Here is a 27,527-nt window from a genome sequence, read left to right as displayed (position 1 = left end):
TGCCAACACACCAGGACAGAGGTCAGTCTGTCAAATGGTCTCACCGTCACTGTCTCAGACTGCTGAGGCAGAAGCAGGGCACTAGAGACCTACTGCGACTGTCTACCTGACTTGCTCCCTCCTCATATTGTCAGGAAATGAGCCTGAATCGCAGGCACCTGCTGCTCACCACATCCTCAGTACCAGATGGAGCCTGGAAGGCACCTGGCCCAACTGCTGTCAGTGCAGGTATGCACGTGTGTCTATGTGTGGAGATAAGACGTGAGTGGATTCACACATTGTTGGATATGTGTGTATGTGTGTACAAATGGGACTATGACTCGTGTGTATGTTTGTGGGCAGCTGTGTGAATTTGTGTCTATGCACACGGGCAAGGGACTTTGGGTTGGCACACTCAGGTAGATCAGATAAAGGCAAAGACATGGATGTACACGTGAGCCTGAGTTGGCATGTTGGCAGACTTAGAACACACGCGTGCCCAGGCTAACAGCTGACACGCGCTTTCTTGCTTATCAATAGCTGGAGCAGAGGAAGAGGTCCATCCACCAGAGGAAGAGCTGTCAGAAGTTGACTTTAAGATGACACTATGTGGTACTGCACTGCAGGTACCATGGCAGGGAGGTCCCAGGAGACAGGGAGCTCACCACCCTTCAGGGGTGATGGGCATTTGCAAGACAGGGTGACTGGTGTCCCTGAGGCTGCCCAGGCTCTGTAGGTGACAGCCAAGTCCCATGTCTCATGACAGATGAGTCCTACTGAGCCTTGACAAACCAAGACCCTCCACACTGCAAGGTCAAGATCAGGGTCCATGGTGAGAATCACCATAAAGAGCTGCTGTTTTCCCAGGTCCTTAGGTGATTTGAGGACAGGGTTGTATCTAGGGTGACCGCCAAATACCGGGTTACCCTAGGCTTTGCTGGTTTTAGCATTGAAAGTCCTGCATCCCTGGAAACCCTCAGTCCCAGGCGAACTTGGGCAGCTGGTCACGTTAGCAGATCTAAACCCAGTACAGCTGAAAGAAGCAGCAGGAGCTGGAGTGGGGGGTGTGGAGGGTCTTTCTCGGAAAAGAATAGAAGTCAGATGTAATGGTGCTGCCTGTATTCCCAGCTGCTCAGGAGGCGGAGGCAGGAGAGCCTTTTGATCCTAGGAGTTCAGGGCCAGCCTGAACCCCATCTCTAAGAAGAAAGAAGAAGAAAATACAAAGCAAAATACAAAGCTGGAACTCTGGAAGGAATGTGTGATGTGTAAGTGAGAGGCCCAGAAGCTGAAGCTTCAGTAGCTTCAAGATCATCTACTTCTGCCATGAAAAGGGTTTGAACTGGGCAGGCACAGTGGCTCATGCCTGTAATCCCAGCACTTTGGGAGGCCCAGGTGAGTGGATCACCTGAGGTCAGGAGTTTAAGACCAGCCTGGCCAACATGGTGAAACCCTATCTCTACTATTTTTTTTTTTTTTTTTTTTTTTGAGACAGAGTCTTGCTCTGTCGCCCAGGCTGGGGTGCAGTGGCCGGATCTCAGCTCATTGCAAGCTCCGCCTCCCGGGTTTAGACCATTCTCCTGCCTCAGCCTCCCGAGTAGCTGGGACTACAGGCGCCCGCCACCTCGCCCGGCTAGTTTTTTGTATTTTTTAGTAGAGACGGGGTTTCACCGTGTTAGCCAGGATGGTCTCGAGCTCCTGACCTCGTGATCCGCCCGTCTCGGCCTCCCAAAGTGCTGGGATTACAGGCTTGAGCCACCGCGCCCGGCCCTATCTCTACTATTAAAAAAAAAAAAGAAAAACAATTTGTTGGGCATGGTGGCATGCATCTGTAATGCCAACTACTTGAGAGGCTGAGGCAGGAGAATCACTTGAACCCAGGAGACGGAGGTTGCAGTGAGCCGAGATCGTGCCATTGCACTCCAGCCTGGGTGACCGAGTGAGACTCCGACTCAAAAAAAAAAAAAAAAAAAAAGAGTTTGAACTTTGGAGCCAACCCAAACTGTATGTGAATCCATGAGTCCAAGCTCTGCACCTCAGAGAGGGAAAGTCACTTGCTTGGACTCACACAGCCAATGAGAACATCTCCTTCCTCTGTAAAGCAGACAAAATCACATTGGGAGAGTGGTGCGGGTCAAATAAGATAATATGGGAGAATGTGCGTAGGCGCGTATGGCGTGTAGGCTACTCCTTCCCCTTCCCTCTCCAGTGCATGGCTGTTGACAGAGGGAATGGAGGAGAGAGAAATCAACAGCCCTAGATTGGTGAGGAGCAGGGCTAACAGGACCCAGGGAAAGCTGGCTCTTCTCAGCACACCGGGACATCTTGGCTCTGCCTCTGGCTCCTGGGAAATCCACAGCAAGCCTAAGTCTCCACATCCCTATATCGGACTTGCAGAATACTTGCCTTAGCTTTGTCCCAGCACTTTGTGAAGCAGATTCAGAAATGTCTGTGCAATTTAAAGTGTGTCTTTTCAGCAAAAGAGCCAAGCCCGAGGAGACTCAACAAGGGTTTTGGCCAATTAGGCCTGAGAACTGCTGCACATTCTAAGACCATTGATTCATCTTCCTTCTTCTCTGCAAATCCCTGACCCTTGCTCACAGTAGATCAGGTAGGGCTAGACCAAGGGATGGGGGGTGCTCTGTTCCCTCAAAGGCCCCTGGCAGGGAGAGGGGGAAATGCTGAGACCTCAGCTGTGGAGACCTCTCCCAGGATCCCAGGAGCACACAGAAGAGGGGTCTCCTCCATCTGAGAACACAGCCACCCAAGGGCATCCTGGGAAGTGACCTGGCTTGGGCTTGAAGTGACCACCCTGCACCCCCCCATAAATGGCCCAACCAAGAGAAGGAGGACAGGCTGCATTTCCAAGCACCCTCCAGTGTCAGAGCAGGAGAATGAGGGTCTAGCCCAGGGAGTTTTACCAGCAGCCAAAAAGCTTCCTGGGCTTACCTGTGTCTTCAAGTTATCAGCATCCAGGACCCCAATAGTGCCTTGCTTTGTGTAAATATCCTCCAGGAATGAGATCTCACGCCTCTCAGGCAGTTCAGATCTACTTTGGCCAGCTCTGTGCAAGTCTGTCCTAAGATGGGGCTTGACTCTGCCTTCAGGCCCTTCACTCTTCCTTGGAAGGTTTGAAGAGTGGGTCAGCTGCCCCTTCATGGTCCCAGACTGGGCACTGACTGGGGATGGGGAGCAGAACTGCCTCTCACCCTGGTGGAGACTCGAGGGTCCTCCCTGCTGCCCACCACACAGATCAGACCCTTTGGGAGAGGTGGTCCAGCCTCGGGAACACAGCAGGAATGGGATGAGATCACAGAGAGGGGGTCCTGATAACCCCTCACCATCTGCTGCCCACTCATCACCCTTTCTCTTTGCTTTGGTCTCACGCCGCTCATGGAACCTGCTTAGACTGCTAAGGCAAGGCCCTCCCGGCCGCTCCACTAACTTTTCTTCTGGAATGCTTAGCTCAGAGAGGATGGCTAAGCCCCTGAAAGTCACAGAGGAAGTTCATGAGAAAAGAAAACTCCCATGAAGCCCAAGCCCCACCAGGACTTAGGGACCCTGGGAAAGCCCAATTTTCGAGCGCCCTCCTCAGGACAACTTGGGGGAAAGACACTCCACTCCTCCACGGTGTCCTGTCCTGCACTGGGGACCCCGCCAGGGGGGCGTGGTGGGCGGGGAGTCCTCTTGTCACGCCCTCCTGCCCCCGCCCGCGGTTGGGAGCCTGTCTCTCCGCTCTGCACCGCTAATTGGTCTTGTCAGGTGGCCGGCAGGAGCAGATCCGAGCCGTGTCATCCTCTTAGCGCCCTCACACCACCCGCCGCTCCTACCCCACGCCCCCACCCGCCGCGGCTGCAGTCGCCTATACCTCCATTGTGTTCTCTGCCCTCCCCGCGGGCCCAGGGCATGCTCTGTGCCCCTGCGCCGGGCCTCGGCGGCGGCAGGAGACACTCCGCGCCGGCGGAGACATGAGGCGTGGCCGGTGGGCCGCCCTGGCCCTGGGGCTGCTGCGCCTCTGCCTGGGTGAGTGGCCGCTGGGCCCCGCTGGCCGCGTGGATGGCAAGGGAGGTGGGCGCCGGCGTCACCCAGGTGGCCACAGGGTCATGGTCCTGGACCACTTCCAGAGTGGGACTCGGGCTGGTGGACGGGAGCGGAGAAATCCTTCCATCTTCCTGGCCCATTCGGTAGTGGGGAGTGGGGTAGCGCAGTAGTGGGGAGCTCCGGGGCGCTTCTCCAGAGCCGGCATCCTAGATCCCCAGGGTTTGGCGTCCGGACCCCCGCTGCTCTCCGCTTGCTGGGAAGCAGAGCTGTAGGCTTGGTGGCAGCTCCAATACTGCGTGGGGCAGGGGATAGTGCCCCGACTCGCGGCGTGACCTTGGCTAAGGCACTGCCCCTCTCTGAGCGCGGGTGCAATCTGCCCATTGATGAAGGAGGGGTTGGATATAGAGCCCACATGCTAGTGTCCCTGACAAGCCCGAGCCCACCGGAGGTGGAGTGGGGGTCAGGGGCATCCTCTGGGCGGCGCCCCAGGGGGGTCCCTCGGTGCACTTGGGTTGGGGAGGCGGAGCGCCCTCCTGCCCAGTAGCGGGACCTGACGCGGGACCGAGCTGGTGTGAAGCTCCCTCCTGGTGTCTGGGTGTCCGTTGTCTGGGTGTCCGTCTGTTCTGTGTTCTTTTCCCAGCTCAGGCCAATTTCGCCCCGCACTTCTTCGACAACGGGGTCGGCAGCACCAACGGAAACATGGCTTTGTTCAGCCTCCCAGAGGACACCCCTGTAGGTGAGTAGCCCTGGCGCCGGCTCCCGATAGGTCTCTCTGAAGGGTGACTCGCATTCCCCTGGACGCAGGGACCAAGCCCGTGATTCACCCAAGCCTATATATGTGCCCGGCGCCAAGTTGCTGCGCAAGGCCGGGGCTCCTGGTTTTTCTCCGAATTCCCCTAGGCAATGGCGGGAAAGAAGGTCATTGCTGCCATGGCGACTTAAGCCTGGCTAGTCCTGGAGACCAGGGCTCCCGCCCACAGCCAGGGTCGCCCTGCGAGGCAGGCCGCTGTAGGAAATAGGTGATAAGGTGCTGCCCCTTATGGCTGTGTGAACTTGAACAAATGTATTTACCTCCCTGAGCCCCAGGTCTCTAGGCTTTAAAACGGCCGAAGAACATCCAACTTGCTGAGATCTGCAGAGAGAGGGGAGGAGAAAGGGGAGATTTCACACTCCCTCTCCCTCACTTTGTGGGCATTGGGAACCCCGGGAAAATGGAGAGCAGAGCAAAGCAGGCATCTGGCTCAGAAATCCCTGCAGAACCAGGTCCAGGCATCGGGGACAGTGCTGCACTGTGGGTCACCCCTCCTGCCTTAATGGCTGCCTTATGGCCTCTTAAAGGCCTTCATCCCCCTTCCCTATACCCAGGAGTCCCTCAACCTTGGATCCTGAGAGCAGAGTTACTACCCGGCAGGGCAGAACACAGGCACTACAGTTAGGCACAGCAGACCTGCACCTGCTCTGTAACCCGTGTTATAGATTACAATCTGGAAAGTGGCTGATCATCACATCCAACCGCTGTGAAGAATAAACATACAAAGAGGCAAGCAGCCAGCAGGGGTGAGGCCAGCGATGAGCACCCAGTTCAGGGCAGTACCTTTGGCACTGAGTTGAATTGTCACTTTATAAACAGCTGAATCGTTGGTCCTGAGCAGCTGCCACTTTTAGGAAAAAGTTGGGTCTCAGATTCTATGTCTCTCCACTGTGTTTCCTTCCAGGCTCTCATGTATACACCCTGAACGGGACAGACCCAGAGGGAGACCCCATCTCCTACCACATCAGCTTTGACCCCAGCACTAGAAGTGTCTTTTCTGTTGACCCCAATTTTGGAAACATCACCCTGGTTGAAGAGCTGGACAGAGAGGTATGGGGAGGTGTGGGAAGTGCTGCAGGGCCGCTGCCTGTAGATAGACCTCAGTGGGCTGAAGTTCCCCTAGAGCACTTTGGTTAGAACCTCTCCGTAGAGTAGGGGATGAGGGGGCACACCCCAGGCACATCCAGTCTGTGAGATCTCTGGGCCTCTTCCCATCAGCAGAGTGGGCTTTACTTTCACACTCCTCGTTCACACAGAGTGAAGAGTGGGCTTCTTTAATGAGCACCTGCCAGTCCCGCTAATCTTTTAAACATGTTCCATTAAAAATAAATCTGTTTGCACTTTGAGGTTTCTGAAAGAAACCTCACCAAGTGATTTTTCAAGCCTGTCCTGGGAGAGGTGCTATGCTGCACAGGAACTCAGAGCAGGTCAAGGCTGAAAAGGGTGGTTGGGAGTGAGTCTGAGTTCGGCAGGGCTCCTTCGCTCTACACATTCGTGAACTTGCAGGCGACAGGGCATGGCCTTTTTCAGACCGTACAGCAGCCTAGTGTGTGGCTAACTGGACCTCAGCTGTGGGGATGCTGCCAGTTCTGGTGACAGCCTCCATTAGCTGCAGGCCAGCGTAGAGAAAGGAAAGGGAGGCCTCAGGGACTGCTGTGGGGACACAGCAGTGGAGCCTGACTGTGCTGCCAGTACCCCACTCCCTGGCACCCGCAGGATCTGGCAACCTCCGATACCCCACCCCACTGAGGCCTCACTATATCCCGGGGAGCACTGAGCCACCATGGATGTGAGCCTCTGCAGAGACCTGGAATGTGGAGAGGTGTGGAGAGAGAAGGGGAGAAAAGGGAAAAGAAAGAGGAAAAGTCTTTATGGGACCTTGAGCACACTAAGGTCGGCGTCTCGCCTCACTGTGGCAGGAGAGTATTTTCTGTTGGAGCCCCAACAGACCCTCTGGGTCTCTGAGTTTATAAGAACCCCGGACACAAAAGTCCCAAAATAAGGCCTCAAGCATGGGGGGAGGCAGCTTTCTACTCTGCCAGGCATGCTGTCGCCACCACTCACCCTGCTCCAGGGATCCACTGGCACGCCCAGGCCTCCTCTGATGGGTGCGTGGGGCAGGCAGAGCTCCACCCAGCCACGGGGGTCCTGTGGTGTGTCAGACCCCTGGACACTCACTCAGTCCCTGTGCTTCACAGAGGGAAGATGAGATTGAAGCCATCATCAGCATTTCTGACGGCCTGAATCTGGTGAGTGCATGCCCAAGGCAGTCCCTGGCAGCCTGCAGTATTCAGGCCTGAGAAGGGTGAGGCTAGCATGATTCCTCCCCAAGCCTTCGTGGGGGCTTTTCTGCAAGTTTAAGCCAGGGCCCCGCAAGACTTGCCCAAAGTGCCCGCAGGAGAGGGCTGCAGCAAGGCCAGAGAGGAAGGAAGGAAAAGAAGGAATGGAGAGATCAGGCTCTCCGAGCTGAGCTTCTGATGTGTCTAACCCACATTCCACAGCATCTCCTCAAACTTGCCCTCCCCATCTGCCTCCCTGACCCAGGTCTTGGCCTCCTGCTCAGTCACCTGAGCTGAACACCCCACAGCAACCACTTTCTCTCAGCGATCATCAGTGCTCCCTGGATAACTCAACAAACCCCAGGGGCTCACTGGCCTCCAGGCTCCCCAACCCCAATTGCCTGAAGTTGTCACTACAGAACAGAGTCAGATCTGCCCACTCTGAGGCTCAGAAAGCACTAACAGCTGGCCTCTGCCACTGGCAGGATGAAAACCAAGTTTCGGTCTGGCGTTCCGGGATTCCCCGTTGGGCACCATCTGCCTCGCTGCCTTTTCCCTCACATCCACCCCACCCAGGCCATAATCTAGCCATAAATCTACTTCCATCCTCTCAGCTCACCATGCATTTCACTCCTCTTTGCCTTTGCACATGCAACCCCTTCTTCCCGGCACACCTTTCTACCTCTTTCCTTCTGGCAAACCTGTCTCATAGACTAATTCTCACTCCTCTGAGAAGCCCACCTGCTCTCTGCCACCACAGCCCAGGAACTCTCAACCCCATTGGACGCATTTCCGCAGGCCATGTGTGTGCGCTGGTGCAGTGCAGGGGCCCCGCCCTCTGTGCCTGGCATACTGCTGCTATCACCTTGAGGAGATCATAACGTATCTTTTTAATATGCTGATCTTTGCCCTGATATCCCAGCCACCATGACTACTGCAAAATAATACACCATTAGACTGTCTCCTGCCTTCAGGATGAAACACAATGTTTGGCACTAAGAGGCTGCTTAATGTTTATTGCATTAATGAATAAAAGAAGGAAGGGAGGGAGAGAGAGAAAGGAGGGATGGGCAGGGACGTGTACCTTGGAGTGTTAGAGGTCACTATCCATTCAGCCCTCAGAAGGTCTCATTGCGCTGGCTCTTGACCCCTCTGCCCCTTCTCAGGTGGCCGAAAAAGTCGTGATCCTGGTGACCGATGCCAATGACGAGGCGCCCAGGTTCATCCAGGAGCCTTATGTTGCCCTGGTTCCTGAGGTGAGTGAGTAGCTGCTAGAGTGGCCAATGGTCCCACCCAGGCCCATAGCCTACCCCTGGGGCTGCTCTGTGGCCTGGCCATGGCTCACTGCCCTGTGGAGAACCTCTCTGTCACCACCTACTCCCTCCCACATTCGCTTTTATTCCAAAGGCATGTTCATTTACTTTTTTCCATTATAGTCATAATACATGTTCAGTGTAGACTTGTGAAATACGTAGAAAAGTAAGAGAAATGAGAGTTTCCAAAGTCACCCTCACTTTCTCCAACTTGAGACATTGTTAAATTTTGGTGTATTTCCTTCTAGTCTTTTTGTCATTATAGAGCTTTGTTTTGTTCTGTTTTGTTTTGTTTTGTTTTGTTTTTCTGTTTGTTTGGCATAGTTGTGATTATACTAAACATATGCTTTCTATAACCTATTTGCACTTAAGTTATAACGTAAGCATTTTCCTCATTAATTGTAAAGTTTGGGCAGCTATTGTTTTAATAGCTTCCATCAAGTGAACGGTCTATCATTTACAGAATCATTCCCTGATGTTTGGATATTTAAGGTGCTCTAAATTTTGCTGTCATGGACACATCAACTTCTGAGCATCAATTTTGTTTTTCATTAATTAGGATTCTTTCCTTAAGATACAGTTCAGGATCTGAAATTACTGCATCAAAAGCACACATGCCCATAGGGTGTTGCCAGACTGCTTTTCCAGAAGGCACCTGTTTTCTCCTTCCCTGCAATGGGAGGGTTTTTCTCCCCTGCCCCTTGACAACACTGAATTCTCAAAGTTTAAAATGTTTGCTAATTCAGGCCAGGCGCAGTGGCTCACACCTGTAATCCCAGCACTTTGGGAGGCCGAGATGGACAGATACCCTGAGGTCAGAAGTTTGAGACCAGCCTGGCCAACATAGTGAAACCCTGTCTCTACTAAACATACAAAATTAGCCTGGCATGGTGGCGGGCACCTGTAATCCCAGCTACTCAGAAGGCTGAGGCAGGAGAATCGCTTGAACCCAGGAGGGAGAGGTTGCAGTGAGCCAAGATCACACCACTGCACTCCAACCTGGGTAACAAAAGCAAAGCTCCGTCTCAAAAAAAAAAAAAAGTTTGCTAATTCAATAGGAGAAAGATATCTCATTCTTGCTCTAAAATGTAGGTACATGGTCCCTGGTGATCCTAAATATGTCTGTGGTAATGAACCATCTCCTCCTTTTTGAATTGCTGTTTCATAGGTAGACCCTTTATCTGTTTGGGGTCTTGGTGTTTTCTTCTCCCTCTCTCCTTGAGTGCATCTCCCAGCCCCTCACCAAGTCTTTTTGCTCAAATTTCCCTTCCCTCTTTCCTGCACCTCCTCTGAGCCCCAGCCCCCATTAGGTGCTCACACACTTAAAAAATTTTTTTTTTATTATTATACTTTAAGTTCTAGGGTACATGTGCACAACGTGCAGGTTTGTTACCTATGTGTACATGTGCCATGTTGGTGTGCTGCACCCATTAACTCATCGTTTACATTAGGTATATCTCCTAATGCTATCCCTCCCCTCCCCCCACCCAGGCCCCAGTGTGTGATGTTTCCTTTCCTGTGTCCAAGTGTTCTCATTGTTCACTTCCCACCTATGCGTGAGAACATGCAGTGTTTGGTTTTCTGTCCTTGTAATAGTTTGCTGAGAATGATAGTTTCCAGCTTCATCCATGCCCCTACAAAGGACGTGAACTCATCCTTTTTTATGGATGCATAGTATTCCATGGTGTATATGTGCCACATTTTCTTTATCCAGTCTATCATTAATGGGCATTTGGGTTGGTTCCAAGTCTTTGCTATTGTGAATAGTGCTGCAATAAACACACGTGGCTCACACACTTTATCCTCAATTGTTCGCCTCTTTTTGGTGCTTCACTCCCCTGACCCCACTGCTGCATGCCTCTATGCGTCTGTCCCCCTGAGAATGCTGTCACTGTCTCTGACCCTCCCCTGTGGCTGTGACCCCCTTAGGACATACCTGCTGGGAGCAGCATCTTTAAGGTCCATGCAGTGGACAGGGACACAGGCTCTGGAGGGAGTGTCACCTACTTCCTGCAGGTAAGGCGGGACACACAGGACCTAACCTGGGGCTGGGCCAGAGGGGACTCCCGGGTGGCCCCTACCTCCATCACCCAGGCGCTTAGGTCAGTGCCTCTACGATTCCCGAGGAGCACACGAAGGGGTGGCATGGGCTGTAGGGGATGTGAGAGGGACAGAAGCCTTCTTCCCCTGATGGGCCCATCGTGGCTTTCTCTAAGTCAGTCTGTCCCCTCCTTCTTCCCACATCCCCAGGACCCTCAGCCCTCCACATCCCCAGCCCTTTCCCCAGGGACTGCCACATGGGTGGAGAACCCCGTGTAGGCCCAGAATGGTCAATAGAAAAAAAGAGCAGAAGAGACAACACTCAAAAGAGGCAGAGCTCTGATGCCCCTAACAACACAGGCCCAGAAGTCCCCTGGACTGCACGGGTGCTGGAGAGACCCCACCCCTCACCACTCACGTGACCTTCAGCGCATTATCTAACTCTCCCAGCTCAGTTTCCTCATGTTTCACAGGGGAGAGATAAACACACATCCTTGTTGCATTGTTGTGAAGACTACATACGTGTAAAGCCCCCACTAACAGCACCTGGCACAAGCGCCCGACACTACCCAGCCAGAAGGGCCCCCAGGGACCCCACCAGAGGCTGGTGCTCCCTGCCAGCCTCCTTCAGGCTGCACACCCTCTCCCCCGATGCCAGGCTGCTTGGGACTGCCTCACAGTCACTTGCTTGGTGTAGGGTTTGAAGGCCCCAGCGTTTCTCTCCTTCACTGTGACTTTTAATCCCTGGCTCCCTCCAGGTTAGATCACTCTGCAGACGTTGCCACCTGCTGGACCCTCCAGGCCAGAGCTTAGCCCAAAGCTTAGCCAAAGAAAATTTGTTTTCCAGCTGAGCAGGAAGAAAAGCAAAGGCCCAAAAGGGAACGTTGTGTTTTTGACTGAGGGTGTGGAAGGGAAAGCCCCAAGTCCTATGAAGGAGAACCTGGGACCAGAAAAGCTGAGCACTCTGAAGCAGGAACCTCAGCCCTGAGGCCCTGTGACAAGGGGCTGTGAGGACTCCCTTCAGAAAGCAGAGCGGGCATTCCTGGGGCTGGCCTGAGCTCTTGCTGAGGTCCAGCTGGCCCCTAATTCTTATAGAACCTGCACTCCCCATTTGCTGTGGACCGTCACAGCGGTGTGCTGCGCCTCCAGGCTGGGGCCACTCTGGACTACGAGAGGTCCCGGACGCACTACGTCACCGTGGTCGCCAAGGTAACACAGTAGGACAGGAGAGCATCCAGTCTCTCCTCAGCCCTTGGGTTGGAACGGAGTTAGGCTCTGCAGGGGAGTGGGGGCAGTTTGGAAAGCAGGAGACATGATGGGCGTGGGAAAATAGGGAGCAGCTGCTCGGAATCTTTCCTGCCTGGACATATTCTCCAGGGAGGCTGGGATCTGTGGGCTGCGGGACGGCATATGCCTCGTCAAACCTAACAGGCCAGGATCCCCTAGGTAAGACCAGGTGGGATGTCCAAGAGAATGGTGTCCCCCTCACATCCTCAACAACATGGCCTCCAGGCACCTCCATCTTGCTGGCCAGGCTTGCTTACCCACCTCCCCCTCTCTGTGTGCCCAGTCACCCCTTCTGAGCCTCAGTTTCCTCATCTGCCCAGCCGTGAAGCTCAACTAAGTTCCTCATATTTCTGAAGTGGTGGTGTGGGAAACATTGGAAACCAGCAGATGCCCACCAAAGCTTCTTCTCCTGCAAAGAGTGCAAAACCCCACCTGTCCCTCTAGGCCCAGCACTTTCTTTTGCAAGCAGGCCCTTGCTGGTCACAGCCTGGCTTACAGGCCATCCCACTGCAGCCTGTACCCGCAGGCCCGAGTCAGCCTCGCCTGCCCATAGCTGCACGGGCTGGGCTGGGCTGGGTGCACATCTCTGTTATGATGCTCAGTGCAGGGCCCAAGTCTTGCTGTTGTGGGTCCCTGACACTCAGCACAGGCCAAGCACAGAGTAGATCCTCAGGAGGTGCTTGAGGCTTGGTTCCTGGCTAGGAGGGGGAATTTAGCTGTGAATGCCCCCTCTCCTGCCACTCACCTGATATGATTTCTCTGGAGAGAGAACTAACCCCATTTGCAAAGGAATGGTGGCACTTTTACATTCCCAACACTCCCGTGAGAGGAGAAGTATCTCTGGGTGACACAGAAGCAAACAGAAACTTGGAGAGGACAGCTGGCCTCGCAGCCATAAGGGGGTAGGAGCCAGGTTCTCATAGTTTCCGTCCAATTCCACATCCCAATTTGCCTTCACTCTCCGTCTGTGGCCCCCGATTCTTCCGCAGGATGGCGGTGGGAGGCTTCATGGGGCTGATGTGGTGTTCTCAGCCACCACCACGGTCACGGTCAATGTGGAGGACGTTCAGGACACGGCCCCTGTCTTCGTGGGCACACCCTACTATGGCTATGTGTACGAGGACACCCTTCCGGTGGGTGGCTATGCCCCTCCACCAGCGTCCCCTCCAGATGCCTCCTGCCCTGACCCTTGTGATTTTAGGGACCCCCTGCTGGAGATGGCTGGGCTGGCCTCGGTCACCCTCCTCACACAGAGGCCAGCTCTGGACTCACCCAGCCTCAGGCCATGAACTGGACCTTTTGCTCCCAACTAGACCATGAGCTCCCCGTGGGCAGAGATCAGGCTGGAGCCTGGCCTCACTAAGCCACAGCTTAAGATCTCTGTGCAATTGAATTGCATTCTCAATTTGCATTTGTCTGATTATACTTTACTTTTCTTTTGGAAACGGAGACTCACTCTGTCACTAGGCTGGAGTGCAGTGGCACGATCTGGGCTCACTGCAACCTCTACCTCCTGGGTTCAAGCAATTCTCTTGCCTCAGCCTCCTGAGTAGTTGGGACTACAGGTGCACACTGCCATGCCCAGCTAATTTTTTGTATTTTTAGTAGAGATGGGGTTTCGCCATGTTGGCCAGGTTCGTCTGGAACTCCTGGCCTCCGGTGATCCACCCGCCTTGGCCTCCGAAAGTGCTGGGATTACACGCGTGAGCCACTGCACCAGGCCTAGTATTGACTTTATAAAGCAAAAGGAAACACTTTTTGAGGACCCAGTGGTGGAGACAAGCTCAGAGTGAGGGAGAAAGATGCTGGACTGCCCTGGGTGGGGGCTGCAGGGTGGGCCAGGGTGGGTCCAGGCCATCCCACTGAGGAGCTAAAGGGAGAAGGAGGTGCTGAGGGACAGGGCTCAGGGCAGGCTCCAAGGGAGGAGGCAGCACCTGGGCTGGGTTAAGAAGTAGCCTGGAGTTGACCAGAGAGAAGGGCCTGTGTAGGGGGCTTAAGAGGGGACAGCAGGCAGAAGTCAAGCAGGCCTTATACAGTTGGGGCAGCCCTACCCTAAATCCTTCCAGCAGTACCAAAGGCCCACAAAATAAAATCTTAATTCTGGGACCTTGCATTTGCGATCTGGCCTCTCTCCCATCTGTCTTTCCCCTCTCCCCTCATGCACGTCAGGGGTGGGATGAAAGCAAAAGATGGAGAGGGCAGTGAGAGTAAGGCTAGAGAGTAGAGAGCAGTAGAGGCAAGGGCTGAGTGTGATGTGTGGGCCAGAAGTTGGTGCAGGAGGCCTGAGAATCCCTGGGCAGCCCAGTTACTGACCCTTACTGGCAAGGAAGAAGCAGGGGCTCAGGTTATCCCTCCAGTCCTGGAGGCCAGTGGGCGCTTAGAGCCCCTGCAGAGGAGAGGAGGGCCATGCTCCACGGCCACACAGAGGCCTGACTCTTTCCTGGGTGGGGGTAGCACCTCCTTTTCATCACGGGGACATTGTTTGGGGAGGGGAGGGTCCCCATGTTGCCCATCAGGCAGCGGCTGCTCCTATTTCCCCGAGGGCTCGGAGGTACTGAAGGTAGTCGCCATGGATGGAGACCGGGGCAAACCCAATCGAATTCTCTACAGCCTTGCGAATGGTGAGTCTGAGCAGCTTTGGGGGCTGCAACTTTGACTCTCTAGGTGACCTGAACAAGGTTCCCCAACCTCTCTAGATCCCAGCTCCCTCGCCTATAGGACCAGGAGTACAAGATATATGGAGAGGAAAGGCTGTGCCCAAGACAAGCAAGTGTCTGTGTTGTGTGCTTCAGCCCCTGCCTGTCATGATATCCAACAGCCAGGAGAGCATGGGCCAGGGGCGCTGAGAGCAACATGGAGGTGCTCACCCATGCTCCTCTCCCCCTGGATATTTGCTCCTTGATGGGAATGCATGGCAATATTTCTCACACTTTTTAAGTGGCTATGTATTTTCCTCATTCTTTTTAAATGTTATCCCACAGCATACAGATGAATTAAATGAATCAAATGCAGTGGTGATGTGGCATCTCCCTAGTGCTAGCCCTATATATGGACAAGAAAAATGAAGTTCAGAGAAGCTAAGTAGGCATCCCAAGTTTCCATCATTGTATTTGAACCTGAGCCTGCTAGCTCCACAGTCTGTGCTCTTCCCACAGCTGGGCAGCAACTGAGCCAGATGAGCTGTCCCTGGGCTAGGCCAGGGCATTGCACCTGGTGCCTGGTCCCAGACGTGTGCATGTCTATATGCCCCAGCCTTTCTCTAGGACATGCCTGTGCATACTCACCTTCCAGCAGCTCACATGTGGGCAAACCTGCCAGCCTCCTTTCCCCAGCCTCACAGGACCTCAGCTGCCTTCCCTCCCATCACCACTGCAAACCTTTACCCAGTCCCTTAGCACCCACCCCATCTCCTGCCCGTCCCACTCCACACCCTCCCTCTCCTCTCTTTATTCCCTCCCTCCTATCCCTTCTTTCCCCACTCCCCTTCCATGACCCTGTCTCACTGTATGTCCTCCTGATTCCTTTCTCTTTTCTTCACACGCACACACACACACAAACACACACGTGCACACATGCACACAGGCACACATATTATTATGCATAAGAGAAGGGATGCAGTATGGAACCTGGGAGCTGGACAGAATTGAGTTCAAGTCCCAGATCTGCACTAACTGTGCAGCCTTAGACAAGTTACTAAGCCCCTCTGAAACTGTTTCCATGTTGACAAGACACAGATGACAGGATTTCAGTCTATGAAGACTTCGCTAGGCAATGCAGGAGGAGCCTGCGGCATGACTCCCCTGCGCCTCCCTGTGGTCCTGTGCAGAACTTCAGGGTGCATCTCTCTGTGACAGGGAGCGATGGAGCCTTTGAAATTAATGAGACATCTGGAGCCATCTCCATCACTCAGAGCCCGGCCCAGCTGCAGAGAGAGGTGTATGAGCTGCATGTACAGGTACCCTCCCTCTAGCTTTGTCTTCCCTGCCCACCTTTGACCCTGGAAGGCTATAAAGGTGATGAGACCCAGGCCCTCTTTCCTGGCACCCATAGTCTGGGGAGTGGGCTAGATGTTGTTCTAAAAAGCACCTGCGCCAGACATGAACTCACAAACAGGGAGTCACAGAAAGGCAGGAGAAGGTGCAACTGAAGCAGCAATGCCTGAGCGTGGGTGGGATCCTGCAGGTGCATGCTGCCAGAGATTGGCACTGGGTGGGTCAGGGTGGAGTGAAAGCATTCCAAGCCAGGAAAGTGCAGCAAGCCCAGGCTGGAGGGGAGAGCACTGATATATTGGGGGAACAACAAGGAGTCAGGTGAGGCCAGAGCAGAGAAGCATGGGCAGCCTGGAGAAGGAGGAAAGGTGGACTCCCAGGCTGGGGTCAGAGGAGCAAAGGTCCTGAATGGGAGGTATGGATCTGTCGCTAGAGCTGGGCATGTGACCTGTGAAGTCACACAGGGACTATACTTAGGAGGATCCCACACTAAGCTTAATGCTCGCTGTTTGCTGTCTTGGAATTCTTAATAATTTCACCAAGGGACCCTATATTTTTATTTTTCACTGGGCTTGCAAATTATGTAGCTTGTCCTACTCAAGAGCAATAAGGAGCCATTGGAAGGTTTTCAGCAGGATTACAGTCACTTGGAAAGTTCACTTGGCTACTCACCAGACCAGTGGGGTTCCCACATTTGGAGAGTTGGGCCAACCAAGATTTTCAGGATCCACTCCTGGGCATAGGAATTCAGTGTGTTTGGGGCAAACCCAGAAATCTGCATATTATAAGCACCCAGGTAATTCTGGCACCAGTCCCAGCCAGAATTTGAGGACTCTGGTCTCAACTTGGGTTCAGAGGGAACTGGATGAGAGGTAGAGCCATTGGCCAAGGTAACAGAGGAAGAGAGCCTGTGAGGCTGAGGGGAGGTGGGATGGAAGAAAGGGACAAATTGAAAAGTATGCATGAGGCAGATTGCACAGAAAGAGGAAACTGGCGGATCTTGAGGGAAAGGGATGGGAGAGGGGTAGATGAAGCCCAGGTGGTCCCGTGCCATCAGGAGTACAGGACAGCACACAAGTGAAGTAAGTGAGGAAGGATGCATTTGAATGCTTGAGGGACATGCAAGTTCAAACATCGAAACTTGGGCACACAGGTTTGGAATTGTGGGAGAGAATGTCAACCTACAGGTAGCTGTGGAAGGCATGGGAGGGAATAAAAGCACCCAGAGGAAGAAGAAGAGAGAAAACAATCGACCAAGCACAGCTGTGGAAGCTGTGTGAAGAGACTGAGAGTGAGGAGGAGGAGAGGGGCAGGTAAAGGAAACTCAGGAGGGATCAGAGAGGTTGAGGAGATGATGTAGAGAGCAGAGTCATATTGCTGCGAGAATAGAGCACTTGAGAAGGAGAAAGAGTAGCAGTGCCAGATGCAGTGTGGAAGTCAGAGTGCAGTATCTGAATGAGGGGTGGGGTGAGAAACAAGAGGGATAGCAGTGAAAGTGTGAAGGAGTGGAGTACAGGGATGGTTATTTTAGGATACATAAGACCAGAGCATGCTTACAGAACAAGGGAAAGGAGGTCTTGAAGAGGTTTGTAGGATATCTGCCACGTGGTTCACAAGGTGCCTATGGGCTGTTGGCCCTAGCTTTGTAGGCTGTATTAGTTATCAGTTGTGTAACTACCCCGAACTTAGCGGCTTAAAACAATACACATTCATGTCTCATAGTTTCTGTGGTTCAAGACTCCAGGCTTAGCTTGGCTGGGTCCTTGGTCTCCAGGACCCTCACATGGTTGCAATCAGATTGTCAGCCAGGACTGGGGTCTCATCTGCAGACTTGACTGGGAAAGGATTGATTTCCATGCCCACCCAATTATTGGCAAAACTCAGTTCCCTGTGGGCTGTTGGACTAAGAGCTTCAGCTCCTTGCTGGCTGTTGGCTAGAGGTCACCATTAGTCTCTGTCAACCACAGCTGCCTGCTTCATCAAAACCGGCAAGAGAGAGTTCACAAGACAGAAATTGCAATCTCTTATCATCTAATCATGAAGTGATAGCTTGCCATCTTTGTCATATGTTATCAGTTAGATCTAAGTTGCTAAGCCAGGACACACTGAAACAGCGGGGATTATACATTCTACAAGGGAGGTAGGACCTGGACCATCTGAAGGGTCCACCTGCCACACAGGCCATAGCCACTTGTGCCCGTCCCAGGTGACTGAGATGAGCCCTGTGGGGAGCCCAGTTGCCCAGGCCACTGTCCCAGTCACCATCAGGATTGTGGACCTCAACAACCACCCGCCAACGTTCTATGGAGAGAGTGGACCCCAAAACAGGTTTGAGCTGTCCATGAATGAGCACCCGCCCCAGGGAGAGATCCTGCGGGGCCTCAAGATCACCGTCAATGACTCCGACCAGGTATGTGGTCCTGCCCCCGACTCTGCTTTCCCACAAACGGTATGGAGCCAGGGTCCCAAAGCTAAGTGGGTCTGCATCAAACTGCCCTGCATATGTAGCAGGGGCCAGGTGGGCCACAAAATGAATGAAACAGGAAGTTGTAACCAAGGGGGAGAGGAGGGAGAGTAACCAATCAAAGACTATCTGCTTAGCCTAAAGGCACTCACAGTCCATTCAGAAGGAAAAGTCAGATGCAGAAACTCTCTTAATAATATCTCCCGGCCGGGCACGGTGGCTCAAGCCTGTAATCCCAGCACTTTGGGAGGCCGAGACGGGCGGATCACTAGGTCAGGAGATCGAGACCATCCTGGCTAACACGGTGAAACCCCGTCTCTACTAAAAAATACAAAAAACTAGCCGGGCGAGGTGGCGGGCGCCTGTAGTCCCAGCTACTCAGGAGGCTGAGACAGGAGAATGGCCCGAACCCGGGAGGCGGAGCTTGCAGTGAGCTGAGATCCGGCCACTGCACTCCAGCCTGGGCGACAGAGCGAGACTCCGTCTCAAAAAAAAAATAATAATAATAATAATAATAATAATATCTCCCAAGATTAAGGGCGCGTGAAGACTTCTATATAGTATGAATATAAATTTCTATCATCATTCATCTTCCTTGTTTCCACTCTCCAAATTCTCTAGGGAGCCAATGCCAAATTCAACTTGCAGCTGGTGGGGCCCAGGGGCATCTTCCGAGTGGTTCCACAGACAGTCCTGAATGAAGCCCAAGTCACGATCATTGTGGAGAACTCAGCTGCCATTGACTTTGAAAAGTCTAAAGTATTAACCTTCAAGGTAGGTGGTGCCCTGAATTCACTGCCCTGAATGGGAGGGTCCCAGGAATTCATACCAGCATCTTGGTTCATTCCTGAGGGGGTCTCTTGTTACTCTCTGCCCTTCCTGGCCCTACTCTTTTCTTCTCCAACCCTCTGCCCCTCCTGCAGATTGCTCACAGCCTCAGCCTCACTGAGCTTCCTGGTTTCCACACCACAACCAGCCCCAGGAATGCAGGTGGTGGTGTGGGATCAAAGGATAACTACCAGTATAATTTGCCGTGTTAATAGATTGAATGAACTATTTTATTATCACGATAGATGTTTTATCTTATGCCTTGACATTTGTCATCTCTTCTGATAACAATCTTAGCTGAAAAGGAAAAAAATACTTCTGTGATATCATTTGTAATTACGTAAAATCATAAATGTATTATGAAATGCATATTATATATGAACATTACTTTCCTATTATATTGTATATTATATATGAACATATATAATATGTTAATAGGAAAAGTAAATACTTCATTGACACTATTAAAATTATCTTATTTATAATTATACACATATATGCACACTCTCCTATAGCCTGCATCATGCTTAAAAGTGAAATACTATTATAAAAGCAATCCATGAAATTAGGAAAAAAACACGGATGCCTGCTAACACCACCATTATTTAGCACAATTCCTGAAATAACATTGTTCCTGGATAAGGAAAGGAAATAAGAAGTTCAAACTTTAGAAAGGAGGAGACAAGACAGTCATTATTTGCAGGTGATGATTTCTTGCTTAGAGAATCTGAGAGAAAAGCCAAAAAAAAAAAAAAAAAAAAAAAACCAACTCTTGGAAACTCAGCCACATGGCTGATTACAAAGTTAATGCACAAAATCCAGTAGTTTTCCTACATACAAAAAATAATAAGAAAATATGGGATAAAATTATCTTTTACAATAACAACCAACACATAAAATTTATAGTAGTTACCACAAGAAATATGCATCACGCAATGATGAAAAATGCTAAATTTTACAAAGAGGCATAAAGAAAGAGATGTAAAGGCACACCTTGTTTAAAAAGTTCAAATTCTCCTTAGGTTAATAAAGAATTTGGTTGGGCATGGTGGCTCACGCCTGTAATCTCAGCACTTTGGGAGGCTGAGGGGGGCAGATCACTTGAGCCCAAGAGTTCGAGATCAGCCTGGGCAACAAGGCAAAACCCCATCTTTACAAAAACTGCAAAAATTAGCCAGGCATTGTGGCGCATGCCTGTAGTTTCAGCTACTCAGAAGGCTGAGATGGGAGGATGGCTTGAGCCTGGGAGACAGAGGTTGCATGAGCTGAGATAGCACAACTGCACTCCAGCCTAGGCAATAGAGCCAGGACTCGTTTTCTTTGTTTTGTTTTCGAGACAAGAGTCTCACTCTTTCTCCCAGGTTGGAGTGCAGTGGCGCGATATTGGCTCACTGCAACCTCCGCCTCCCAGGTTCAAGTGATTCTCGTGCCTCAGCCTCCTGAGTCACTGGGATTACAGGCACACACCATCATGCCGGCTAATTTTTTGTATTTTTAGTAGAGATGGGGTTTCACCATGTTAGCCAGGCTGGTCTCGAACCCCCGACCTCAGGTGATCCACCTGCCTCAGCTTCCCAGAGTGTTAGGATTACAGGCGTGAGCCACCGTGCCTGACCCGTTTTTTTGTTTGTTTTTATTTATTTTTAAAAAGAATTTAGTGTCCCCAATTAACTCTTCCCTGGAATTTCATTTGGACAGGTGGCAACAAGGCTTGACAAAATGAAACTGGTTTTTATATGGGGCAATAAACTTATGAGAATAGTTAAGACAACTGGAACTGGAAAGGATATGCAACTCAGTGGAACAAAATAAACTGACCCCAATACAGATGGGAATGATAAGAAAGCTGGCATTACAAGCCAATTGATGGAGTAGGGGGTGATGCCAGGCCTTAGAGGTGACCCTTGCATGAGTAGCTAGTCGGCAGCTGCGAGGAAGATTGGGAGACATGGCAGATGGATGCCAGATCAGTCCTGAGGAGATGAGGTGGGAAGGCCCTCCACAGGGTGAGTGCCCACCCAGACAAGTCCTCATTTTCCTCCCTTCCCAGCTCCTGGCTGTTGAAGTGAACACCCCGGAGAAGTTCAGTTCCACAGCGGATGTTGTGATCCAGCTCCTGGACACCAATGACAATGTCCCCAAGTTCGACTCCCTCTACTACGTTGCCAGGATTCCTGAGAATGCCCCAGGGGGTTCCAGCGTGGTGGCTGTCACAGTGGGTTGGGAACTGGCCCAGGGACTGGGTGGGATAGGAGGCCTTGTGAAGCCAGACAAATCTGGAAGGTCATTCCAGTTTGAGTGGCAGAGCCCACACTCATTAGCTGTTCTTGGACAAGCTACTTGCCCTCTCTTAGCCTCAGTTTCTTCATCCATACAATGGGTATTACAACACCTCACAGAATGCAATGAGGATATACATGTAAACAATAATTACAGGGCATGGGACCCATCCCCTCTTCCTCATTTATAAAGGAGGGATGAATGTTTTCCAGATCTAAATCTCTTGGCTGTTTCAATACTTAAAGCTTCTTGGAGGAAAACTAGGACTCCCGGGCAGGTCTCTCCATCAGTTTTTCCCCAGTTGGGCAAACCTCAAATCCCCTTGCTTTGTGGTTGAAAGCAACCCTCAGGGCATGGGAGCTGCCAACATACCCTGACAAAGAGGCGAGTGCCACCTGGGGCTCTTTCTCTTCCAGGCTGTGGATCCAGACACAGGACCCTGGGGTGAAGTGAAATATTCCATCTACGGGACTGGGGCAGACCTGTAAGTAGATCCAGAATCCAGGACAGGGACTTGGGCAAGGGGGTTGGAAGGCTGAGGGTGGAGGAGGTCTGTGGCAGAGGCAGGAGGGGCCTGGGAGGGACAGGAGCCTGGGTGAAGAGGAGTGGAGAGAGGCAGTGGAAAGCTGAGGCAGAGGGTGAGGAAGGTCAGGGCCCAGAGCCTCAGGAGCCAGGCAAGCAGGGCTGGCTGGGGAAGGAGCAGGCCATAGGAAGAAAGAAAGACTATAAATGGAGTTGTTAAGCTGGATAGTGACAGATAGGTGAGTGCACGGGTGGATCTACCTCACTTAGACTGCAAGGATAGGAGGGAGCAGGTGGGATACTTTGGAGGAGCTGCATGACACCTCACTGCTGCTTCGGGAGGCAGCTCATTGTTGCAGGCATGTGCGTATATGCACATATGTGTGTATGCGTGCACACCCATGCCTATGTGCTCTGCCTGGCAGCTTCCTGATCCACCCATCCACTGGGCTTATCTACACCCAGCCCTGGGCTAGCCTGGATGCTGAGGCCACTGCCAGGTACAACTTCTATGTGAAGGCAGAGGACATGGAGGGCAAGTACAGCGTAGCTGAGGTGTTTATCACACTGCTGGATGTCAATGACCACCCCCCTCAGTTTGGAAAGAGCGTTCAGAAGAAGACGATGGTGCTAGGGACCCCAGTGAAAATTGAGGTGAGTTTCGGAGGCAGCTGAGCTCCCCTAAAAGCCTGGGTCCAGCAGCTGCAAGAGATACTGGGGCATAAGAATTTCATTGAAGATAAAATTTATTGGCTTCCCACCATGGACAAGGGACTTTAAGACATTTTATGTATCCCCATCCCCACCTCAACACGGAATTCAACTCTGAGAAGGAAGACGTTGCTACTCAATAAATGAAAAAACAGGCCATGTGGATTAAGTGTTTGGCTTGCCTTCACATAGCTGGTCTGCCTGCTTTCGAAAGAGTGGTTTTCTCACTGCACTTTGTCATCTTGCCAATGTGGCAAAAAGGATGAACTCTGAAACCCAGCAGACTTGACTTTGAATCCTGACTCCCTTTCTTATACCTCTGTATCCATGGACAAGCCACTTTGCATCTGAGCTTTCATTTCTGCATCCGTAATCTGGATTCACCAATATTTGCTTCCTAGTCTTGTTCTGAGAATGGAACTGGGTAGCACATGTGTAAGGCCTACGTAGACCCTGGCTTATAGGAGGGCACGCATTCTATTCCTTTCCCAACTCAATCCTCTCAAAATAGGATCAGGACCATTTCCCATCAACCCAGCCAGCCCCATACGACATGCTGATTTAGCCAGTGTACACAAGGATGGTCCCTAAAGCCCAGCTCTGTCTGTTTCTCCCTGTGCACAGGCCATAGATGAGGATGCAGAGGAACCTAACAACCTGGTGGATTATTCCATCACCCATGCAGAGCCGGCCAATGTGTTTGACATCAATGCCCACACGGGGGAGATCTGGCTCAAGAATTCCATCCGCTCCCTGGATGCCCTGCACAACATCACACCTGGAAGGGACTGTATATGGTCCCTAGAGGTGCAGGCCAAGGACCGGGGCTCCCCATCCTTCAGCACCACAGCCTTACTCAAGATTGACATCACAGATGCTGAGGTGAGTACAAAGCCATGGTCAGGAAAAAGGGGTCTGAGGGCCAGCTCCGACCTCTCTGCAACATGGGCAGACAGAGAAGGACCATCTCCAGGCTTCCTTCAAAAGACACTCAGTGTTATCAAAGGCAGCCTGTGCCATCAAACACAGGCTTTGGAAGGGGGCTGAGCTTCTAGTTTAATACTTATTAATGGTGTGACTTTGGGCTTTGCTAAGCCTCTGTTACCTTTCCTGTGAAACGGAGGTAACGATGGCTTCTTCACATGGGTGTTGAAAAGCAGAGTGAAATCATTATGTGTAGCTCTCAGCTCAGTGTCTGGCAGAAAAGTAGCCACTTAAGAGGTTTCTGATATATCTGGGCAAATGGGCCCCCCAGCCTTTGCCACAATCAAAGGCAGGTGATCTCCTACTATCTCAAGGACAGAGTCCAGCTAAAGCAGGAGTCCTGAATCCAAAAGAGGCTGTTCGCATTGCAGTCCGTCTGAGCTTATTGTACTAGAGAGTGGTCTGCACCATGCTGTGTCTGCGTGCATTTTTCTGGAGAGCTGCATGCATCATGCTCTCTCTGGGTCCATTTTCCTGGACAAAAGCCCATAGTGCCTATCAGATTCTCAAAGGGACTCCTGACTCCAGAAAGTTTAAAAACCATTAGGCTTAAGGAAGCACAAGCCTACGCTGTACTCCAAGGACCAGGTGGGAACTGCTGAGTGCAGGGGCTGGCTCTCTCTTTCAGACCCTTTCCCGGAGCCCCATGGCTGCCTTCCTGATACAGACCAAGGACAACCCCATGAAGGCCGTGGGTGTGCTGGCCGGCACCATGGCCACCGTCGTGGCCATCACTGTCCTCATCTCTACCGCCACCTTCTGGCGCAACAAGAAGTCTAACAAGGTCCTGCCAGTGCGGCGGGTGGTCCGCAAGCGGCCCAGCCCTGCGCCCCGCACCATCCGCATCGAGTGGCTCAAGTCCAAGAGCGCCAAAGCCCCTACCAAGTTCATGCTCAAAGAGAAACCTCCCAATGAGAACTGCAACAACAACAGCCCAGAAAGCTCCCTGCCCCCGAGAGCTCCAGCTCTCCCTCCACCACCCAGCGTCGCGCCCAGCACTGGCGCAGCCCACTGGACCGTGCCTACTGTCTCTGGCTCTCTCACCCCCCAGCCGACCCAACCCCCACCAAAACCCAAAACTATGGGAAGCCCCATCCAGTCAACTCTGATCTCTGAGCTCAAGCAAAAGTTTGAGAAGAAGAGGGTGCACAACAAAGCTTACTTCTAGTGCATGCCCTATGGTCCCCACTCTTTCCTCCACCCCTGACCCACACCTCCCTGCTGCTCAGACAATGCTGCCCTTCCTCTCCTCCTTAAGGTCACCCCTGTTTTTTACAATGGTGTAATCCCCACTGTCCTCATCTCTACCTCCACCTTCTGGCACAACAAGAAGTTGCGCTGTGACAGGGCTCTGGTCAGGGCCTTGGGCAAGACATTGGGCTATAGGATGCAATTGGCAAATACTTCCCCATTACTCAAATCCTTGGCACTGTTACAATGCTCCCCATTCTTCAGGGCTGGGAATTGATGAGAAGACAGCTCTATATGTCTTCTACTCACCAACCCCAGACCTCACAGTCCCTCAGGTCCTACTGGGAGCTCATCATCCTTAGTCAAGCAGCAGGGCCCTGGCCATGTGGAGCAACGTGGACTGGAATCTGGATCCTGATGCCTGCAGCTGACAGCAGAGCAGGAAAAAGAGGCTTAGCATTGTTTCAGGCTGGAGGTCAGCGAACCTCGTGAGCTATAGGAAAGCAAATGTAGGTAAGGGGAGGGCAAATGTGTGCTGAAAACACACTGACTGCGGGACTGTGCTGGGATGCATTTGGAAAGATAGAGCATTCTGTCTGGGCAGAGACTGTGGTCCCTGGTATGCCCATGTGGGACAAGGGACACAGAGGTGGAAGACGGGCCTTGCCAAGAGTGAGGGCAGATGTCTCCAGCCAGAACTGCCATGAACCCAAAATTGTCAAAGCTGGAGCTATCGAGGTAGCCCTAAAAGCATCTAGAAGAGCATCAGGGCCCCTCTCTGAGGAGCTGCCCCACCGGCCATCCTTGAAGAGACAATTCAGGGCAGTCGATGAATATCAGGGCTGAGATGCGGGGAGACTTCCATTTTTATCCAGCTCTTCTGCTCACATCACGTGACCTTGGGAAAGCTGTTTAAAGTCACTGATCATCTTCTTCCTCATCTGTAAATGAAGAGAGAAAGCCCTGTCTGCCTCACTTGCAGGTCTAGGGTGAGGATTGAAGAAAATGGTGGTGATGAGGGCTTTAACCAAAGAGGCATGAATGCAAAGTATTTTTCTGCAGCCCAGTTCTCTGGGTGCAGCTCTTGCAGAAAGTATTAGGAGCCTCACAGCTACTCTGCCAAGCGCCCCAGCAGGCACTGTGCTGGGCTTAGGAGCTACCACTGGATGATGTCATTGCCGTGACTCACACACCTCTCCTTCCATTCTTCCCTCACCCCATCCCCACTGTGGTCCTGGCCAGCTACTGTCAGAGAGAACCAGAGCTCCAAGTCTCCAGTTTGCCAAGATGAAGAAAATGAGTTCCCAAGAACGGAATGCTTTGCCTGAGGCCACACAACAGGCTGGTAGCAAGGATCTGGTCTAGCCAGGGCAGACCTCATCAGCTTGTGACAACCTTCCCCAGGACAGAAGTCGTACCAGGCCTCTGGGATTAATACAAAGAGGTTGTGCCCTGCTTTAAGGAACCTGCTATCAGGAAATCTAGATGTGTGCACAGAGAGAGAAAAGTAGAACAGTCTGCATTTGACTCCACTCACTAACAACCCCTCTAGAATACAGTGATGATTTTATTTAAAGAGATTGTATGCACATGTGGCTTTCCTGATTTCTGAGTCTATTTGGAGGTGTTACTGAGATGTGCCAGTGTGCAGAATCCTTGCTGGAGTTTCTATAGTCCCTGGCTTGAACGGTATTAAGTAAGAGGTGGACTCTAGCAATCCAGGAGCCCAGAATGAGCAAACAGGTACTTTCCAGCCCGTGTTTCAGGAGAGGGCTGTGCTGGATCATGCTTGGCCTCCACAGGGAATACAGCATCCTTAAAGCTTGCGTGCAATCAACCTCTTTTATAAATGGAAAATAAAGTCTGTTACCCAAAGGCCATGCTGATCCCCTGCTCCCTGCTTTCATTTGTGTTTGCTGACCTGTGGAGACCAGTCTTACTGACACACAGGAAAGCTCAACTTGCTTCCTGGCTCCTTCAGCAGGTGGATCCATTCTTTCACCCCAGATCTGACTCTAAAGAAGGCTGAAAAGTTTTGTCCAAATTGCCATGCATATATCTTGAATAGGACATTTGTGGGCCTTGTCTACTGGACTTTTCTCCCAAACAGGACAAGCCCAGGCAGGGCTGCATGGAGAGGAATGGAACCTGGAGCTAAAATTAATTGCCCACTCTCCCACCCTACCAGTGCAGCCCAGCAAGGGCAGGAATTGGGAGGCCTAGGGTGGGCGTGAAAGCTTGGGAAGCACTGTCATCTCTCAGACAGGGGTCATAAAGACCTCTGGACTGGAAGCTCAGGCTTGCAAGTGGATCCGGGACCGAGAGTATTCTCTTGGACAACCCCAGGAACTTGAACCAAGGCAGAGCCAATCTTGCAAACTGGCCACAGATGGGGAAATGCCCAGTAGCCAGCATGAGCCACACTGGGAAAGAGGAGGAGGGTGCAGCCAAACCTAAGGCACCCGCAAGTGTGGTCAGCACTGGAGGAGGCCCTGCCAGTGGGGTGAGGCCAGTCAAGTCCCTGTGTTACGAATGGTGGGCCACGGGGCTGCCTGCTCAGTCCCAGTAGGACAAGCAGAGTTCCAGGCTGTCACCATGGTAGGCCTCCAGGGAAAGAGCGGGGAGGCAGGAAAGGCACACTGGGCAGGCTTGCCCATTCCTGGCCCTAAGAATGGAGCTGTAGCCTCATGGACAATAAACAGATGTGACTCCAAGGACTCTGTAGAGTCATTTTCCTCCTGCGCCTGAGCTCAGATATTCCGATCACATGATATAACAAAGAGCTTTAAACTTTGACAGCCCTAGGTCTGA

General features: G+C 52.1%; 2 protein-coding genes across 8 annotated transcripts in view; both read left to right on the top strand.

The window, feature by feature from the left end:
- RGR (retinal G protein coupled receptor) overlaps positions 1 to 27,527 on the top strand; it is a 280,087-nt gene that overhangs the window by 209,081 nt on the left and 43,479 nt on the right. The gene's annotated exons all lie outside the window — the stretch shown is intronic.
- Positions 37 to 27,430, top strand: CDHR1 (cadherin related family member 1). 7 transcript variants are annotated; one of them, XM_077946444.1, is made up of 20 exons: positions 88 to 228; positions 520 to 605; positions 1,108 to 1,371; positions 2,454 to 3,999; positions 4,658 to 4,753; positions 5,733 to 5,878; positions 7,027 to 7,077; positions 8,274 to 8,363; positions 10,350 to 10,436; positions 11,556 to 11,669; positions 12,737 to 12,880; positions 14,290 to 14,368; positions 15,602 to 15,702; positions 17,943 to 18,146; positions 18,822 to 18,974; positions 21,079 to 21,243; positions 21,725 to 21,792; positions 22,256 to 22,484; positions 23,166 to 23,423; positions 24,154 to 27,430. In XM_077946444.1, the coding sequence occupies exons 4-20, from the start codon at positions 3,945 to 3,947 to the stop codon at positions 24,691 to 24,693; spliced, it is 2,580 nt and encodes an 859-aa protein (XP_077802570.1). In that variant the 5' UTR covers positions 88 to 228; positions 520 to 605; positions 1,108 to 1,371; positions 2,454 to 3,944; the 3' UTR covers positions 24,694 to 27,430. The 7 variants fall into 7 exon arrangements, with proteins under 7 accessions (XP_077802567.1, XP_077802572.1, XP_077802569.1 ...); XM_077946443.1 differs by lacking the exon at positions 520 to 605 and having other exon boundaries at positions 72 to 228; XM_077946442.1 differs by having other exon boundaries at positions 75 to 1,244.

Source organism: Macaca mulatta, chromosome 9 (assembly GCF_049350105.2).
Source record: "Macaca mulatta isolate MMU2019108-1 chromosome 9, T2T-MMU8v2.0, whole genome shotgun sequence".
Taxonomy (NCBI): domain Eukaryota; kingdom Metazoa; phylum Chordata; class Mammalia; order Primates; family Cercopithecidae; genus Macaca; species Macaca mulatta.
Note: the sequence above shows the minus strand (reverse complement) of the source record. Positions and strands in the feature narration are given on the sequence as shown.

What these genes read in the sequence shown, in the direction of transcription:
- CDHR1 (XM_077946441.1), top strand. Translation starts at nt 138, where the DNA reads ATGAGCCTGAATCGCAGGCACCTGCTGCTCACCACATCCTCAGTACCA. An exon ending in CCAGCGTGGTGGCTGTCACA is followed by an intron (nt 21,244 to 21,724) that starts GTGGGTTGGGAA and finishes TTTCTCTTCCAG; the next exon opens with GCTGTGGATCCAGACACAGG. An exon ending in TACGGGACTGGGGCAGACCT is followed by an intron (nt 21,793 to 22,255) that starts GTAAGTAGATCC and finishes TCTGCCTGGCAG; the next exon opens with CTTCCTGATCCACCCATCCA.